The 20,138-nt window shown below is 43.4% G+C and overlaps 1 protein-coding gene across 6 annotated transcripts in view; it reads left to right on the forward strand.

Moving 5' to 3' along the window:
* Nucleotides 1-20,138, forward strand: part of PI4KA (phosphatidylinositol 4-kinase alpha) — a 148,658-nt gene that overhangs the window by 1,868 nt on the left and 126,652 nt on the right. For all 6 annotated transcript variants that reach the window (XR_004052828.1, XR_004052830.1, XR_004052829.1 and 3 more), the window contains exon 2: nt 18,045-18,161. Coding sequence is in view for 2 of the 6 variants with exons in the window: in XM_010381790.2 (XP_010380092.2) it covers nt 18,045-18,161 (117 nt within the window). In the remaining 4 variants the exon portion in view is untranslated. The remainder of the gene's footprint in view (nt 1-18,044; nt 18,162-20,138) is intronic.

The following is a 20,138-nucleotide window of genomic DNA, read 5'->3' on the forward strand; positions in this document are numbered from 1 at the left end:
AGCTGGTCCTGCAGCTCCAGCAGTGGTAGCACACTTTCCATTCAGTAACTTAGAAAACAGCACCTTGAGCTCAATTTGCCTTCTTCAGCCATGTTCACCAGTCATGAGAACGTTGTGTAATTGCAACATTCTTAGCTTTGTAGTAGTAACTGCTTCAGTTGTCAAGATTATATTTTATGGTCGGGCGTGGTGGCTCATGCCTGTAATCCCAGCACTTTGGGAGGCCGAGACAGGCAGATCACTTGAGGCTGGAGTTCGAGACCAGCCTGGCCAACATGGTGAAACCCTGTCTCTACTAAAACTACAAAATTAGCTGGGCTTGGTGGTGCATGCCTGTAATCCCAGCTGCTTGGGAGGCTGAGGCAGGAGAATCGCTTGAACCTGAGAGGCGGAGGTTGCAGTGAGCCAGGATTGCGCCATTGCACTCCAGCCTGGGCGACAAGAGCGAAACTCCATCTCAAAAAAAAAATAAATTATATTTTGCAAGCAACACATCCATAGCCGCAGGTTGGCAGCTCCCTAATGCCTCTTACTTTAGGAAGTACTTCAGTCTCATTGGCAGCATTTACCAATCACTTTTTTGTTGTACCTGATTTCCTTCTGGGAATCTGATTGCTAGGCTTGTGCCTAAATTAAAAACTTAGGGTGCTGATTCTCTAATGGACTTTACTGGGCACAAACTTTGCAGGCATGTATTGAATTTTTTGCTACTGTAGCAAGGAGCAAGCTTGATGTATATCCTCAGAGGAGGGAGAGAACAGAAGGAAGCCTGTGCATGGGTTTCTACAGGCAGCCGTGACGTGCTTTTAGTGACACTTGAGGTCTTTTCCCATTGCTGATATCCATTCACTGTGAAAAATGTAGCCATGAATACAGCTATATACATGTGGGCAGTCTAGGGGACCCCTGAAGCAACTTATTTCATAGAGGAGGCTTCTGTCAGTGGCTGAACCCATTAAGTATATGTGAATTCCTCTTATCCTCATCTAAGATCTTACAACTTGATTATGCTAGGGATCATTGTTAATATATAGTCCTATAATATGTGTCTTACTACATTCCTCTATTTTAAAGCAATTCACAAAAAGCCTTTAGCATTCCCAAGGAAAAGTTTGTTGTTCTTAAGAGTAAAGGAATTTTAGAGGACGCACCTGAAATAATAAAGATGGAGACTTAACGGGGGGAGATGTGTGTTAAAACCCAATCCCCTCCCTTCTCTCTTCCCTCTTCCCCTTCTCTTTGCTTCTATTTTTTTTTTCTTTTCTTTCTTCCTGAGAGATTGGAGGACTGTGTGGGGCTTGATCTAGATGAAGTTGACCTGGGGAAGGCTAAGTTTGCAGAACCAGACCTTACATCTCAGCTCAGACATTGGTAACTCAGGCAGCCCTGACATGGTTTTAGTGACACTTGAGGTACATTAATGACATAACCTTCCCTACCTTTGTCTCTCTACATGCCACAGTTGTGTTTACTTACTCTAGTCGCTTACTCTAATCCCAGTCTGTGAAACCAAGCCTATTACTGCTCTGTGGACTTTACTTTAAAAAAAAATTACCTTATGCTGGGCGCAGTGACTCACGCCCGTAATCCCAGCACTTTGGGAGGCTAAGGCAGTCTGATCGCTTGAGGTCAGGAATTCGAGACCAGCCTGGCCAACATGATGAAACCCCGTCTCTACTAAAAATACAAAAATTAGCCGGGCATGGTGGCGGGCATCTGTAATCCCAACTACTTGGGAGGCTGAGGCCAGGGAATTGCTTGAACCCAGGAGGTGGAGGTTGCAGTGAGCTGAGATCTCACCACTGCGTTCTGGCTTGGGTGACAAAGGGAGACTCCATCTCAAAAAAAAAAAAAAAAAAAAAAAAAAAATTACTTTCGACTAGACCAGTTAAATCAGAAGCAGTGTTAATTTGGTTGCTCAGGTGAAAAGCAGCAAGTCAACCTTGCTACAAGTCTGCCATCTACTCTTTTTTTTCCTCTTTCCTTTAATAAACCAATGAAATCCTATCTACTTTTTTTTTTTTTTTAAATAGAGATGGGGGTCTCACCATCTTGCCCAAGCTGGTCTCAAACTCCAGGGCTTAAGGGATCCTCCTGCCTTTGCCTCCCAAAGTGCTGGGATTATAGGCATGAGCTACCCCAACCTGACCAAGATCCCATCTACTCTCATATTTCAGGTCTGATGACTAGACTCCTGCCATGTTCCCATAGCCAAAGCCAGGACCCTTGAGCATCTGTTCTAATCCATGTCTGAGCTTTGAGCTTTTCCTGCTAGGCTATGCTTTAGACTGGGGTCCCACCCCCAGGATTGGAACCCATCTCAGAGGACACTCTCTCTGTGAAGCCCGTTGAACCAAGTCCTACCCAGTGCTCAGCCCCTCTCCCTCTGGGAGAAAGATAAGAAGAAAAAAATAGACAAGAAAGAAAGTGAGGCTTTTCAACATTGGGATCTCCATATACAGTTGGCTTCCAGACTCCTCCTTCCTGATTTCTATCTGCCCGCTAGTCTCGTTCTGCCTTCCTGGTTCTCACCTGTCTTCAGAATGTTGCTGAGCCACCCCTACCAAGCTTCCTCCTGGCTCTGCCTGGCTTATCTTCCTTTGCATCAGGGAAGTTCAGTGGCCTGTTTTCTGTCTCTCCTTTGTAGGCCTGTGTTAAACCAGTGGACCCTCGATCCTGGGATACCAAGAGTCATGGGCAGAGCTTTTGTTCCTCTCCCCACCCTTAGGAGGCTTTGATCAGAGCCCTTTTTCCATGTCCTAAAATGTTCTCTTTGTTTTCTTCAGTTAGAATGCCAGAATCCTGAGGCATCGTAGCTAACTATTGATCTGATTTTTGAAAGAAAATAGAGATGGGGTCTCACCATTTTGCCCAGGCTGGTCTCAAATTTCTGGACTCAAGTGATTCTCTTGCCTTGGCTGCCCAAAGTGCTGGGATTATAGGCGTGAGCTGCTGCACCCAGCCTGATCTGATGTTTAAATGGCACTGTGGCTTTAGGGACAGGCTGAACCCTTCTTGGTGGACATATGTGCTCCATAAGATGAGTTAATTCTGATCTGTAGTTGGAAGAATATGTGGCTTGGTGCTTAGGGTAGTGGGCTTTCTGGAGTTCACGGTTATTCAGTGTGTACTTTAGAGTGGTCTGCCATGGAGTAAAAATCACAGTGTTGGCATTTTTTCAGCATCAGGAAGCTGAGAATTTCCCATCCTCTTTCCCTTTCCTTTGTGAGGCTATGTTAAGAACAGCCATCTGTAGAGTGAGAGGAGAGAGAGAATGAGGGTCAGCGGAGGGTATACATGTTGCCAGAATCATTATTATTAGGTCAACTCTAAAATATTTTAAGAAGAAATTGGAAGAAGAAAAAATCTTTACCTGTAACCATACCATATTAACTGTTAGTTTGCTCAACTGCCATAACAGAGTACCACAGACTGGCTTAAACAACACAGATGTATTTCCTCCTCATTCTGGAAGCTAGAAGTTCAAGATGAAGGTGTCAGCAATGTTGATTTCTTCTGAGGTCCCGTTCTCCCTCTGTCTTCACGTAGCCTTCCCTCAGTGCCCTCCTGCGTCACCAGCTGTTTGCCTCCCCAGGGGGCAGAAATGTTCTATTTCTTACTCCTTACTGCAGATTCTCTTTTCTGCTGTCTGTGTTTGCAGTTTGCACTCATTGGAGATGTGGTTGCCTCTAATCTTTCTCACCAGCAACTATTTCCATCATTGACGTCTGTTGCTGAAATTTATGCATTTTATCTTCCTGATTGCTTATTTATATTTCTATTTTTGTATTTGCTTCTGTTGTATATGTTGGCATACTGGAGAAATACTTGGCCTTTCATGAACATTGCCAAGTCGGCCAGAACACTACTTTCATTTGTGTGGTAAACTGACAAATACAAGGTTGAGGCAGAAATTCTCAGGTCTCACTTGCGTTTGTTTATTGAGTCCTGAGAGGCTCTGTCTCTGCTGCAGAAGCCATTCTCTTTTCCTGAATGTTTTTCTGTGTTTCAAGCTGGTCTGGGAGCCTGGATTCAGGATAGCCAAGGCGGCCAGCCAGGCACAGTGGCTCATGCCTGTAATCTCAGCACTTTCGGAAGCCGAGGCAGGCAGATCACCTGAGGTCAGGAGTTTGAGACCAGCCTGGCCAACATGGCGCAACCCTGTCTCTACTAAAAATACAAAAATTAGAAGGGCATGGTGGTATGGGCCTGTAATCCCAGCTACTTGGGAGGCTAAGGCAGGAGAATTGCTTGAAGCCGGGAGGTGGTGCAGTGAGCCGAGATTGCGCCACTGCACTCCAGCCTGGGCAACAGAGCGAGACTCCAATTCAAAAAAAAGATAACCAAAGCTATGCTATTATAAAAGCTACAGATGGCACCATCCATTCATATGATAAATCTTTGGGGGTTTGCTGTGTTGCAGGCACTGTGCTAGGCACTGTCATTAGAGGAGTGGATAAATAGACATTAAAAAAAATAGAGGTAGGGTCTCACTGTGTTGCTCAAGCTGGTCTCAAATTCCGGAACTCAAACTGTCCACTTCGGCCTCGCAAAGTACTGGGATTATAGGCATGAGCCACTGTGCCTGGCCTAGACATTTTTAAAAATTAAAATTACATTTTTTTGGATATAGTTTTGCTTTTTCACTCAGGCTGGAGTGCAGTGACATAATCGTAAGTTACTACCACCTTGAAATCCTGGGTTTGAGGGATCCTACTGCCTCAGCCTCCCAAGTAGTTGGGACTACAGGTGTGCACATCATACCTGGCTAAGTAAAAAAAATAAATTTTTTTAGAGATGGGGTCTTACTATCTTAAGAGCCCAGGCTTATCTGAAACCGTGGGCTCAAGTGATCCACTCACCTCAGCCTCTCAAAGTGCTGAGATTATAGGCATGAGTCACTGTACCCAGCCAAAATTTAAAAAAATTTTAATGAGTATTTATAGTCCCAGGGACCTATTGGGACTCCTTCAGCGTGTACCACCACAGTCAGCTAATTTTTTGTATTTTAGTAGAGACGGGGTTCCAGGCTAGTCTTGAACTCCTGGCCTCAAGTGATTCACCCACCTCGGCCTCCCAAAGTGCTGGTGTTAACAGGCAAGCCACTGAACCTAGCCTGAGCGTTTAGATTTTTGTTGTCTTCCTTTAGGAAATGTTGGGCTTTGTTCTGGTAGGTAGTTGCTGTCGTTTAGTTTGATCCTTCTGAGGCTAGGTGTTTCATAGTGCTTTCTTGAGATATAATTCACATACCATAAAACTTACCCATTTAAAATGTACAATTCATCATTTTTAGTGTATTCACAGAGTTGTCCATCCATCACCATGATCATTTTTAGGTCATTTTCTTTGCCCTCAAAAGAAATCTTGCTGTTACCCTCCGGCCCTACACCCCATCCGTAGGCAACCACTAGTTTACTTTCTGTCTCTGTGGATTTATTCTGAACATTTTATAGAAATAGAATTATATAAGATGTGGTTCTTTGTGACTGGTTTCTTTTACTTGGCATATTTTCAAGGTTCATCCATGTTGTAGCATCTCATTACTTTATTTTTATTACTGAATAATGTTTATATGCATATACCACATTTTATCCATTCATTAGTAGGTGGATGTTTGGATTGTTTCTACATTTTGACTATTATAAATAATGCTGCTATGGAAATTCATGTACAAGTGTTTCTGTAGACGTATTTTCATTTGTCTTGGGTCTTTAACTAGATATGGAATTGCTGGACCACACAGTAACTCTAGGTTGAACCTTTGGAGGAAGTCCGGACTGTTTTCCAAAGTTACTACATCATTTACATTCCCACCAACAGTGCACAGAAAGCTTGTTTTCTGTACATTGTCACCAACACTCTGGTTTGTCTGTCTTTCCAATTATAGCCATCCTAGTGGATGTGAAGTGGGATCTTATTATTCTGTTGTGGATATGTATTTGCCTGATGGTTAATGATGTTGAGCCAGCCTATTCTATCCTAGAACAGCCACTCTTTTTGGGTATTTGTAGATCTCCTTTGGAGATGTATCTATTCAGATCCTTTGTCCATTTTTAAATTGTAGTATTTGTTTTTTTATTAAGTTGTAATAGTTCTTTATGTATTTTAGATACAAGTGTCTTAATAAGATATATGATTTGCAAATATTTTCTCCCATTCTGTGGGCTTTTTCACTTTCTTCATGGTGTTCTTTGAAGCACAAAAGTTTTAAATTTCCGTGATGTCCATTTTGTCATTTTTTTTTCTTTTGTCCCTTGTGCTTTTGGTGTTGTATCTAAGAAACCATTGTCTAATTCCAAGATCACAAAGACTTACACCTGTGTTTTTTGTTAGCAGTTTTGTAGTTTAGCTCTTACATTTGAGTTTTTGATCCATTTTGAGTTAAGTTTTTATTTGATATGAGATGGGAGTCCACTTTCTTTTGCATGTGAATATCCACTTGTCTCAGCACGATTTCTTGGAAAGACTATTCTTTTTTCCATTGAGGGGTCCTGGAATCCTTGTCAGAAATCAGTTGACTGTAAGTGTGAGGGTTTATTTGGTCTATATGTCTTTCCTGATGCTGGCTCGTGTACTGTTTTGATTACTTTACCTTTGTAGCAAGTTTTGAAATTGGGAAGAATGAGTCTTTCACCTTTGTTCTTCCTTTTCAAGATTGTTTTTGCTATTCTGGGTCCCTGGAATTACCATGGGAATTTTAGGGTTAGCTTGTTAGTTTCTGCAAATAACTCACCTAGGGTTTTGGTAGGGATGGTGTTGAATCTGTAGGTCAGTTTGGACTGTATTGCTGTATTGTCCTTTTTTTTTTTTTTAAGATGGAGTCTCTCTCAGTCACCCAGGCTGGAATGCAGTGGCACAATCTCAGCTCACTGCAACCTCCGCCTCCCGGGTTCAAGCATTTCTCCTGCCTCTGCCTCCCAGGTAGCTGGGACTACAGGTGTGCACAACCATGCCCGGCTAATTTTTGTATTTTTAGTAGAGACAGGGTTTTGCCTTGTTGGCCAGGCTGGTCTTGAACTCTTGACCTCAGGTGATCCACCCACCTTGGCCACCCAAAGTGCTGGGATTATAGGTGTGAGCCACTGTGCTCGGCCTATATTGCCATCTAAACAATGGTAACTGTTTTGATCTATGAACGTGGGATGCCTTTCCATTTATTTAGGTTTTCTTTACTTTCAGCAATGTTTCTTAGTTTTGCACTTCTTTTGTTTTTATTCATAAGTTACTTTTTTTTTTTGATGCTATTTTAAATGAAATTGTTCTACTTTTTTTTTTTTTGAAACAGGGTCTCACTATCACTCAAGCTGGAGAGCAGTGGTATGCAGTGGTATTATCACAGCTTACTATAGCCTGGACCTCCCAGGCTTAAGCAGTCCTCCCACCTCAGCCTCTCAAGTAGCTGGGACTACAGGCACAAGCCACCATGGCCTGGCTAGTTTTTGTAGAAACTGGATTTCACCATGTACTCCAGGTTGGTCTCGGGTTTCATCATGTACCCCAGGCTGGTCTTTGAACTCGTGGGCTCAAGCGATCCACCCACTTCAGCCTCCCAAAGTGTTGAGATTACAGGCGTGAACCACTGCACCCAGCCTCCTGGCTAATTTCTAAAATTTTTTGTAGACAGAGTCTCACTATGTTGCCCGGACTGGTCTCAAACTCCTGGGCTCAAGCGATCCTCCTGCCTCAGCCTCCCAAAGTGCTGGGATTATTACAGTTGTTTTCCTTTTTAGATTTTTATTTATTCATTTTTCTTCAACTTTTATTTTAGGTTCATGTTCAGGATGTGCAGGTTTGTTAAATGTGTGCCATGGTGGTTTGCTGCACAGATCATCTCATCACTTATGTATCAAGCCCAGCATCCATTAGCTATTACTTTTTTTTTTCTTTGAGATGGAGTCTTGCTCTGTTGCCCATTCTGGAGTGCAGTGGCGTGATCTTGGCTCACTGCAACCTCCGCCTCCTCTGTTCAAGTGATTCCCCTGCCTCAGCCTCCTGGGTAGCTGGAATTACAGGTGTGTGACACTACACCCAGCTAATTTTTTTGTATTTTTAGTAGAGACGGGGTTTCATCATGTTGGTCAGGCTGGTCTCGAACTACTGACCTCATGATCCACCTGCCACAGCTTCCCAAAGTGCTGGGATTACAGGCGTGAGCCACCGCGCCTGGCCCCCCCACCCCCCTCTTTTTTTTTTTTTTTTTGAGCCTGCACTGTTGCCTAGGCTGAAATGCATTGGGGCAATCTCAGTTCACTGCAACCTCTGCCTCCCAGGTTCTAGCAATTCTCCTGCCTCAGCCTCCTGATTAGCTGGGTCTATAGACACATGCCACCACGCATGGCTAATTTTTGTTTTTTTTTTTTTTGAGATGGAGTCTTGCTCGGTCACCCAGGCTGGAGTGCAGTAGCGCGATCTCGACTCACTGCAAGTTCCGCCTCCCGGGTTCACGCCATTCTCCTGCCTCAGCCTTCCGAGTAGCTGGGACTACAGGCGCCTGCCACCACGCCTGACTAATTTTTTTATTTTTTATTTTTGGTAGAGATGGGGTTTCACCGTGTTAGCCAGGATGGTCTCGATCTCCTGACCTCAGGTGATCCACCCGTCTTGGCCTCCCAAAGTGCTGGGATTACAGGCGTGAGCCACTGTGCCTAACAGCTATTCTTCCTGATACTCTCCCTCCTCCACCTCACAGGCCCCAGCGTGCGTTGTTCCCCCCACTGTGTGTTCACGTGTTCTCATCATTCAGCTCCCATTTATTTATTTATTTATTTATTTATTTATTTATAAGACAGAGTCTCGCTCTGCCACTGAGATTGGAGGTACAGTGGCGTGATCTCGGCTCACTGCAAGCTCCGCCTCCTGGGTTCAAGCCATTCTCCTGCCTCAGCTTCCCGAGTAGCTGGGACTACAGGTGCGCGCCACCATGCCTGGCTAATTTTGTATTTTTTTAGTAGAGACGGTTTCACCATGTTGGCCGGGCTGGTCTCGAACTTCTGACCTTGTGATCCGCCTGCCTCAGCCTCCCAAAGTGCTGGGATTACAGGAGTGAGCCACCGCGCTCGGCCTCAGCTCCCACTTATAATTGAGAATGTGTAGTATTTGGTTTTCTGTTCCTGTGTTAGTGTTTTTCTTTCTTTCTTTTTTTTAAATAATTGAGATAAAGTTCATATAACATAAAATTAACCATGGAATAGTTTTCTTAATTTGCTCATTGTTGCTTTGTAGAAATACAATTGATTTTCGTATTTTTTTGTTTGTTTTGAGACAGAATCTCACTCATTCTATCGCCCAGGCTAGGGTGCAGTGGTGTTATCTCGGCTCACTGCAACCTTTGCCTCCTGGGTTCACACCATTCTCCTGCCTCAGCCTCCCGAGTAGCTGGAACTACAGGCGCCCACCACTATGCCCAGCTAATTTTTTTGTATTTTTTTAAGTAGAGACAGGGTTTCCCTGTTTTAGCCAGGATGGTCTTGATCTCCTGACCTCGTGATCCAACCGCCTCGACCTCCCAAAGTGGTGGGATTACAGGCGTGAGCCACTGCGCCCGGCTGATTTTCCTATCTTAATCTTGTATCCTGTAACCTTGCTGAATTTGTTTGTTAGAAGGCCATGAATCTGTCCAAAGATGACCAAAGAGCATCTTTTTTATTTTGTATTTTTGGAGACGGGATTCTGCTCTGTTGCCCAAGCTGGAGTGCAGTGGCACGATCATAGCTTACTGCAGCCTCAGACTCCTAGGCTCAAGCAGTTCTCCCACTTCAGCTTCCCAAGCAGCTGGGATTACAGGCACTTCCCACCGCACTCAGCTCAAAAGAGCATCTCTAATGAAAGTCTGATCCAGGGTGCTTGTAGGAGCAGGGGCTGTTCCGTTTACATTTGTAGGTCCATGTGTATCATGTCACAGTCACCTTTGTTTATCATGATAGCTCTGAGTCGCTTTGAAAATGTCAACTTATGTTCAATATTTTTTGTCTGAGGGGACAGTACATTTGAGAAACACAATTACAAATGGTCTTAACAGAAAAATATACCATTAATACTTGAATCTTAGTCTTTCGTTCTCAGGGAATTTTGTTTTCTCCAGAAAGACTGTTCCCAGAGGTTTTAAATAACAAGTAGTACTCTTTTAAAAAAATCATTTAATTATTCAACTTTTATAATGCTATTATTGTAGCTTTATTTTGACCTAAATACCTTACAAATACCCTCTGTTATGGTTGATTCTCATTTGCAATTTTCTGCCCAATCATCAAGTCTTACAAAGAATCTTATTTTCTCCTGGGTTTAGCATTTCCTTACCTTGGCAGTCAAAATTCACATCTTTGAGATATCTGTCTTTTAATATCCTTGGGTTAAAGTATTGCCAATAGTTCTTATCAGAGTCTAAGTCAGTCATATCTGTTGCCTCCCTGTGGTCCATTGGCTTAACAACCTTTTGAAAGTGGTGGGTAGAACCCGTCTGGATTCTTTCTGTAAATGGGAAAAACCCTGGCCATCGTGGTCAGATTTTGAGCTTAATGACTTTTTATAATGACCTAGTCCCCCTAAGACCCTAAAAACAACTTGCTAGTTTATTGTAAAATTCTGATTCTGAAAAGCCATTTGATGTTATTTTTCTTTTCATTTTTTTCAAAGACTATAGGGTTAATGCTTTATCTTGCCTTAGGACTTTGACCTCTCTGTGTCTATTTCATCATATGTAAAAGGAGGATGATTAATAATAGCTACCTAATGAGCTGATGTGAGGATTAAATAAGAATATAGATGAACACACAATAAATGCTCAATATGTGTTAGCTGTCATTATTGGAGAATGGTACCCACCAGAACTGGGTGTGACGATTTCTATAGGACCCAGGTTCAAGTCTTCAAATGTCTTTCTCATAAGAGTCCCAATTTCCAAGAGTATTTTGCACCAGGCTTTCAGGGCCCTCTGTCATTTAGTTTCTGACTTGTGTTATTTGCTAGTTGTGTCATTTTTATTAGTTTTGTAACTTCTGCTGGATTGTAACACTCGTGAGGGAGTGACTGTACATTATATATTACTTCATTTGAGAGTTCTTCTATCTATCCCTCCATTCATTCAGTGAGGCAGCAGAAACTTGTTCAGTGTCAACTGCATGCCAGCACTGTGCCTAGTACTGACTATATGACAAGTATCACAGTGTAGTTAAACCCTGCTTTCTAATAGCCCTTACCTCTTTTCTTTCCTCCTCACCTTATCAAATGCTGTGACCGTGGCCGCTTTAGTTGCACTAAGTAGTTGTTAAAGTTCTGAAATGTGCAGGGTGCAGTGGAGTGATGAGGAGGTCATAGTCCTCTCTGCAGTAAGAGGATAAGTATACAAGTAACTCTGAGATGTCAGGAAGGTAATTATCTTGAGAAGTACAGAGTTATGTGTGAGCTATTATGAAGTATGATGGGAGATATTATGTCAAGTTGCTGAGGTCTGGAATATGTTTGAGAGGCTTGAGACAGTTGAGATGGATCTTGGAAGGATAGGTTGAATTTTTATAGGGGAGATACAGCAGGTTGGACAAAATGTTTCAGATGGGTCAAAACCATGAAAAAGGCCAGGCAGGGAGAAATGAGAGTTGATACATAGCGGCCTGGGTTTATGAGAGAAGTTTTGGGACTGGGAGTGTGCACTGAAGGTTCATTGGGCAATGGGGAACCATTGAAAGTATATGAACCAGAAGTGGAAATATTGGAGTAGGAAGAGACAAAATAAGAAGGAAGTTCTGGTTAGGAGCCTATTGCCTCAGATGCACTTAACTTATCTGGACCTAGTTGCCTAACCTGTAAAGCAGGGATAGAATAACACATGCCCTGCCTGAAAGTGGACATTTACTGGTTGCATCTGTGCAACCTCTCCTGGCCCTATACCTACACTTCTTCATATGTTTGGGAGTTGTCAGTGATCCTCAGGCCTGCAGTTCAGGTAAGCATATCAGTGGAGCACCTGAACTTGTGTATATTCTGTATTTCTTTTCTTTTTCTTTTTTTGTTTGGAGATAGGGTCTTGCTTTGTCACCCAAGCTGGAGTGCGGTAGTGTGATCACAGTTCACTGCAGCCTCAACTTCCTGGGCTCATGCAGTCCTCTAGCAATCTTCCCTCCTTGGCCTCCTGAGCATCTAGGACTACAGGGGCATGCCACCGCGCCTGGCTAATTGTTAAATTTTTTGTAGAGACAGGGTCTCGCCATGTTGCACAGCCTGGTCTTGACCTCCTGGGCTCAAGCAACCCTCCCGCCTCAGCCTCCCAAACTGCTGGGATTACAGGCGTCGGCCACCATGCCTGGCTGTATTTTTTTCTGATTTTAAAGTTATCAATATTTTTTATAGAATTATGGGAAATACAGAAAAGAATAAAGAAGGAAATAAGTATTGTCTGTAATTTTTTTTTTTTTTTTTTTGAGACAGAGTCTTGCTCTGTGGCCCAGCCTGGAGTGCAGTGGCACAATCTCGTCTCACTGTTATCTTTGGCTCCCGGGTTCAAGCAATTCTTGTGCCTCAGCCTCCCGAGTAGCTGGGTAGGCGCTGGCCACCACACCCAGCTAATTTTTGTATTTTTAGTAGAGATGGAGTTTTGCCTTTTTGGCCAGGATAGTTTCGAACTCCTGGCCTCATGTGATCCGCCTGCTTCGACCTCCCAACGTGCTGGGATTACAGGTGTGAGCCACTGTGCCCCACCTCTTGCCTGTAATCTGATTACTCAGTTTGATACTTTTCTTTATAGGCAGTCCAACATGCTTTGAGTTTTGTTTAATTACCTGTGACCAATTACATTAGTTTCCTATTACTACTGTAAATAAATTGCCACAGACTTATAATTTTACAGTTCTGTAGATACAAACCCAACCTATGTTTCACTGGACTAAAATCAAGGTGATGGCAGGGCTGTATATCTTTCTAGAGACCGTAGCGGAGAACTCATTTCCAAACCTTTTTCATTTTTAAAAAAAATATATATATTTTGAGATGGAGTCTTGCTCTGTTGCCCAGACTGGAGTGCAGTGGCACAATCTCAGCTCACTGCAACTTCTACCTTCTGGGTTCAAGCAGTTCTCCTACGTCAGCCTTCTGAGTAGCTGGGACTACAGGTGCCTGCCATGGGGCTTGCCACCGTGCCCGGCTAATTTTTGTATTTTTAGTAGAGATGGGATTTCACCGTGTTGGCCAGGCTGGTCTTGAACTCCTAACCTCAGGTGATCTGCCCACTTCGGCCTCCCGATGTGCTGGGATTACAGGTATGAGCCACTGCACCCAGCCATCGTTTCCAAGCCTTTTACAGCTCCTAGAGCTGCCCACATTCCTTGATTCCTGGCCCCTTCCTTCATCTTCAAAGGGAGCAATGGTTGGCCAAGCCCCTATCTCACATCACTCTGACCCCTTCTTCTGCCTATCTTTTCTCCTTTTAATGACCTTTGTGATTGCCCTGGGCCTATCTAAATAATCCAGGATAATACCTCCTTTTCAAGGTTCTTAATTTAATTACATCTGGAAGGTCTCTTTTGCCATGTAAAGTAACATATTCACAGATTCCGGGGGATTGAGGGTGTGGACATCTTTGAGGTGCCATTATTCTGCCTACCATGCCCGTGTAGTGCATAAATCATGGAATCATTACATGGGTCTCTGAGTTAGTTGTTCTTTTTGGTATCTTTGTTTCACATTTAAAGCTGTGCCTAGCTTTTAGAGTAATTTCTGAATGGTCGCAGATGATTTCTATTTAAATGCTTTTAGTTGGATGGAGATAGGGGAGGAAGGTCTGAAGTCAGAGTACCCCAGAGTCCCTCTGGGCATTTGAAGGAGAGGAGGCCCTGGCAGTCTAGAGGAATGGAGGATGGTAAAAAATGCTGCCTTCAGTTCTCTCTACTGGTAGGGTGACACCTGCCCTGGCAGTATAGCTAAACTGTATTGATGATGCTGAATTCTGATCCTGGGGTATTGTTAGAGCCCAACCCAGAGCACCTGGCCTGAGAGAGGAAATCCATTCTTATGCTTTATGTGAAAAAGAAAGCCTTGGTGGCTGGGTGCGGTGGCTCATGCCTGTAATCTCAGCACTCTGGGAGGCCGAGGTAGGTGGATCACCTGAGATCAGGAGTTCAAGACCAGTCGTCTTGGTTTTGGTGGTTTTAGCGGGCTTCTTTACTGCAGCCTGTTTTGTCAGCAAGGTCTTTATGACTTGTATCTTGTACTGACCTCCTGTCTCACCCTGTGACTTAGAACGCCTGAACTGTCTGGGAGTGTAGCCCAGTAGGTCTCAGCCTCATTTTACTCAGCCCCTATTCAGGATGGAGTGGCTCTGGTTCACACACCTCTGACAATAGCTTATTAATTTTGTCATTTTTTTGTAGAGACAGGGTCTTACTATGTTGCCCAGGCTGGTCTCAAGCTACTGGGCTCAAGTGATCCTCCTGCCTCAGCCTTCCAAAGTGCTGGGATTACAGGCATGAGCCATGCACCTAGCCTGGATACTTTCTAGTGTGGTAAAGAGGCAGCTAAAGTAATCTTTCCCTTGCTTCCATATCCTGTCCATCATCAAGCCCTGTTAACTCTTCCTCCAAAACATATCCTGAACTGATCTGTTTCTGTCTGTACTCGTCGATTGCTACCATGCTACCATCTTTGCCTCGGCTACTGCAGGGGTCTCCTTACCTGTCTCTCTGTTTTCACTCTTGTCCTCCAAAATCCATTTTCTGTGCATCAGCCAGAGGGATTCTTCTAGATTTCAGTTCTAAACTTGATGCCCTAAGGCCTCCATGTATTTGTTGTTAGGATACAATTCAGGCTTCTGACCTGGCCTGTGGGGCCCTCTGGGGACCTTCTCTGCCTGGGCCTGAACTCCTGGGCCTCCTTGCTTCCTCTTTTCCACTGTGCTGCTGCAGCAGCAGCCTTTCCTGTCCTGGCTTCCTTGGTCAGATCCCAATTTGAGGAACCATCTTAGAGAGGTCCTCCCTGATCACATTATCGAAAGTTGTCTTTCAGGCACTATTGTTGGAGAAATAATGATGTTATGCCAATTTTGACGAGTTTTCAAGTCTCTGTGCTGTCTTCTAGCACGTTAGTTTTATCTGCCAGGTTTGTAGTGGAGTGTATCTTCTGTGTTTTAGTGCAGGGTATTGGTAAAGTATTGCACAGGACAGAGCAAAGTACATAGGCTTTAATAGGGCCACTTCTTCCCTCTGCTTCAGTGTTGACTCATTAGTCAGCATTCTTTGAATCTCATTGCCTGCTTTTGCCTTCCACTGGCCACTATTATAGCATATGCAGTAACAATAGATAATGTTTATTGAGCACTTAATATGTGCTGTGCTCAGTCCCAGCTGATTCACACATTTGAATTTTTTTTTTTTTTTTCGGGACAGAGTCTGGCTCTGTCACCCAGGCTGGAGTGCAGTGGCCAGATCTCAGCTCACTGCAAGCTCCGCCTCCCGGGTTTATGCCATTCTCCTGCCTCAGCCTCCCGAGTAGCTGGGACTACAGGCGTCCGCCACCTCGCCTGGCTAGTTTTTTGTATTTTTTTGGTAGAGACGGGGTTTCACCATGTTCACCAGGATGGTCTCGATCTCCTGACCTCGTGATCTGCCCGTCTCAGCCTCCCAAAGTGCTGGGATTACAGGCTTGAGCCACTGTACCTGGCCGTTTTTGTTGTTGTTGTTGTTGTTGTTTTGAGACAGAGTCTCCTTCTGTCGCCCAGGCTGGAGAGTGCAGTGGTGCTATCTCAGCTCACTGCAACCTCCGCCTTCTGGGTTCAAGCAATTCTCCTGCCTCAGCCTCCCGAGTAGTTGGGATTACAGGCGCTCACCACCATGCCCGGCTACTTTTTGTATTTACTAGAGACGGGGTTTCACCGTATTGGCCAGGCTGGTCTCAAACTTCTGACTTCATAATCTGCCCGCCTCGGCCTCTCAAAATGCTGGAATTACAGGTGTGAGCCACCGTGCCCGGCCACATTTGTTTGTTTGTTTTTTAATTATTATTATACTTTAAGTTCTAGGGTACATGTGCATAACGTGCAGGTTTGTTACGTATGTATACTTGTGCCGTGTTGGTGTGCTGCACCCATCAACTCGTCATTTACATCAGGTATAACTCCCAATGCAATCCCTCCCCCCTCCCCCATCCCCATGATAGGCCCCGGTGTGTGATGTTCCCCTTCCCGAGTCCAATTGATTTCATTGTTCAGTTCCCACCTATAAGCGAGAACATGCGGTGTTTGGTTTTCTGTTCTTGTGATAGTTTGCTAAGAATGATGGTTTCCAGCTGTATCCATGTCCCTATAAAGGACACAAACTCATCCTTTTTTATGGCTGCATAGTATTCCATGGTGTATATGTGCCACATTTTCTTAATCCAGTCTGTTACTGATGGACATTTGGGTTGATTCCAAGTCTTTGCTATTGTGAATAGTGCCGCAATAAACATACGTGTGCATGTGTCTTTATAGCAGCATGATTTATGATCCTTTGGGTATATACCCAGTAATGGGATGGCTGGGTCATATGGTACATCTAGTTCTAGATCCTTGAGGAATCGCCATACTGTTTTCCATAATGGTTGAACTAGTTTACAGTCCCACCAACAGTGTAAAAGTGTTCCTGTTTCTCCACATCCTCTCCAGCACCTGTTGTTTCCTGACTTTTTAATGATTGCCATTCTAACTGGTGTGAGATGGTATCTCATTGTGGTTTTGATTTGCATTTCTCTGATGGCGAGTGATGATGAGCATTTTTTCATGTGTCTGTTGGCTGTATGAATGTCTTCTTTTGAGAAATGTCTGTTCATATCCTTTGCCCACTTTTTGATGGGGTTGTTTGTTTTTTTCTTGTAAATTTGTTTGAGTTCTTTGTAGGTTCTGGATATTAGCCCTTTGTCAGATGAGTAGATTGCAAAAATTTTCTCCCATTCTATAGGTTGCCTGTTCACTCTGATGGTAGTTTCTTTTGCTGTGCAGAAGCTCTTTAGTTTAATTAGATCCCATTTGTCAATTTTGGCTTTTGCTGCCGTTGCTCTTGGTGTTTTAGACATGAAGTCCTTGCCCATGCCTATGTCCTGAATGGTATTACCTAGGTTTTCTTCTAGGGTTTTTATGGTATTAGGTCTAACATTTAAGTCTCTAATCCATCTTGAATTAATTTTCGTATAAGGAGTAAGGAAAGGATCCAGTTTCAGCTTTCTACTTATGGCTAGCCAATTTTCCCAGCACCATTTACACATTTGGTTTTTTAAAAGAGTCAGTGAGGCATTGTTACTGCAGGTTGGTTTAGGTAACCTGTTTGTGGTCAGGAGGTGGAACACCCACTTAGACTGTCCTAATACCAAAATGCAAACTTTAGCCATTGTGTTTTACTCGCTCTGAGTATATATAGTTTTAACCCTTAGCTCATATTACTCAGAGTTTATGTGTTTTGAGGGGCATGTGTACAATCGTTTCAGCAGCTGGAGATGTCCTGTGATCTTTTAACTAAAAAAAAATTATGACTTATTGGTTACATGGACTCTTTGGGGTTTATGGTAGTGTTTTTTTTGTTTGTTTGTTTTTTGTTTGTTTGTTTTTGAGACAGAGTCTTGCTGTGTCACCCAGGCTGGAGTGCAGTGGCACGATCTTGGCTTACTGCAACCTCTGTCTCCTGGGTTCAAGTGATTCTTCTGCCTCAGCCTCCTGAGTAGCTGGGACGACAGGTGCATGCCACCACGCCTGGCTAATTTTTGTATTTTTAGTAGAGACAGGGTTTCACCGTGTTGGCCAGGCTGGTCTTGAGCTCCTGACCTCAGGTGATCCACCTGTCTTGGCCTCCCAAAGGGTTGGGATTACAGGTGTGAGCTACTGCACCTGGCCTATTTTTTATTTTTATTTATTTAAGAGATAGAGTCTCACTATGTTGGCCAGGCTAGTCTCAAACTCCCAACTCAAGTTATCCTTCTACCTCAGCCTCCTAAATAGCTGGGACTACAGGCATGTGACACTGTACTCAGCTTGCTTTGCTTTGAATGTGGTTTTCTGTTTTCTGGAGCTGTTTTTGGGGGGTCTTATTTTCTAGGTCCAAAAGCTTCTTTGCATGTGTCCAGTGGATTTCCATGGGATCTTCCAGTTAGATGAAAGACGGAGAGATGCAGTGATTGCATTGGGCATTTTTCTGATTGAATCTGATCTTCAGGTAAGTCTTCATGAAATTAAAAGTTTCTTCATTGTAAATGGGGGTGTAGTGAGGATTTAAGTTTGTATCTGCTTGTATTTACCTAAAACATTGCTAGAAGAATACATTTGAACCTAATCAAAGTGGTTAGTGGGGAGGGTAGGACAAGGTGGGAATGAGACTTCCAAATGTAAACCTTCTTAGAAAATTTGAGTTTTTTGGAATTGAGTGTATATATTATATATGTTGTAAAAAAAGTGGTTTTTGTTTGTTTATTATTATGTGCCACAGAGTAAGTCAAAGTGCTTTGAGAAGTAATTGTGTGCCTTCCAGGGTAGGTTTGGTTTTCAAGCTCAGGTAAAATGCTTATCATTCAAACTCAGGGGTACTGTATTCTCCTTCCAAAAGGACAAAATCATTTTAGGTAATTTTGATATAATATCATCTTTTTCAAAATTGTGATTATGTATATAAACTTTTAGAGTATGTATCATTGTATCTTCTTTTTTCTTCTTTGAGATGGAGTCTCGCTCTGTTGCCCAGGCTGGAGTGCAGTGGTGCAGTCTTGGCTCACTGCAACCTCCGCCTCCAGGGTTCAAGTGATTCTCCTGCCTCAGCCTCCTGAGTAGCTGGGATTACGGGTGCCAGCCACCACTCCCGGCTCATTTTTTTGTATTTTTAGTAGAGACGGGGTTTCTCCATGTTCAGCAGGCTGGTCTCAAGCTCTTGACCTCAGGTGATCTGCCTGCCTCTGCCTCCCAACGTGTTAGGATTACAGGCATGAACCACGTGTGAGCCATCATGCCTGGTCTCAATGTACCTTTTAATAGGGACTTAAAAACTAGCCCTGTAGCTCCAACGAAAAAATAGTGTGACTGTTTTGTGTGTGTATTTTTGTTTGTTTGTTTGTTTGTTTTTGAGACGGAGTCTGGCTCTGTCGCCCAGGCTGGAGTGCAGTGGCCGGATCTCAGCTCACTGCAAGCTCCGCCTCCCGGGTTCACGCCATTCTCCTGCCTCAGCCTCCTGAGTAGCTGGGACTACATTAGCTGGGACTACAGGCGCCCGCCACCTCGCCCGGCTAGTTTTTTGTGCTTTTTAGTAGAGACGGGGTTTCACTGTGTTAGCCAGGATGGTCTTGATCTCCTGACCTCGTGATCTGCCCGTCTTGGCCTCCCAAAGTGCTGGGATTACAGGCTTGAGCCACCGCGCCCGGCCTGTTTGTTTGTTTTTTGAGACTATATTTTCATATTTATCAAAGCTAATTGAAACAAATGATTGATCATTGGATATTGAATCTTTTATTTATTTATTTATTTTTATCATTACTAGATACTATTTCTAAATTCCAAGTTGATTATGCTGTGTTAGGTAAATAAAGATGTTAGACATTTGAATATTTATCTAGAAAAGGTTGCTTCCATCTCCTGGAAATTTTGCTCTAATAAGCGTTAATATTTTGACAGTATTTATACATTTGAAAAAAATAAGAATTTTAATTATAGAGCAGTATTTTAGTCATTAAATAGGTTACCTGATCAAGTTTACATAAAAAACCAAAATTAGATACATAAGCTGCATTTTGGCTTTTCTTCTGCTGTGTATTTGTATATTTATTCTTAGAAACAGAGTGTCACTCTATCGCCTAGGCTGGAGTGCAGTGACACAGTCATTATTTAATGCAGCCTTGAACTCCTGGGCTCAAGGGATTCTCCCATCTCAGCTTCCTGAGCAGCTGGGTTTATAGTCCTGGGTATGATTTTTAAATTTTCTGTAGAAATGAGGGTCTTGCTGTGTTGCCCAGGTTGATCTCCAACCATAGTCTCAAGTGATCCTCATGCCTAGGTCTCCCAAAGTGCTGGGATTACAGGCATGTGCCACCGTACCCAGCCTGCCTGTTTATTTATAAACGTGAAAAGAAAGAAAACTATTTTTACTTTTTCTGTTTACCGTATCCTACATAAATATAAAATGAATTATAAAGGGCAAAAAAGAATTTTA

Source organism: Rhinopithecus roxellana, chromosome 13, assembly GCF_007565055.1.
Source record: "Rhinopithecus roxellana isolate Shanxi Qingling chromosome 13, ASM756505v1, whole genome shotgun sequence".
Lineage (NCBI taxonomy): Eukaryota > Metazoa > Chordata > Mammalia > Primates > Cercopithecidae > Rhinopithecus > Rhinopithecus roxellana.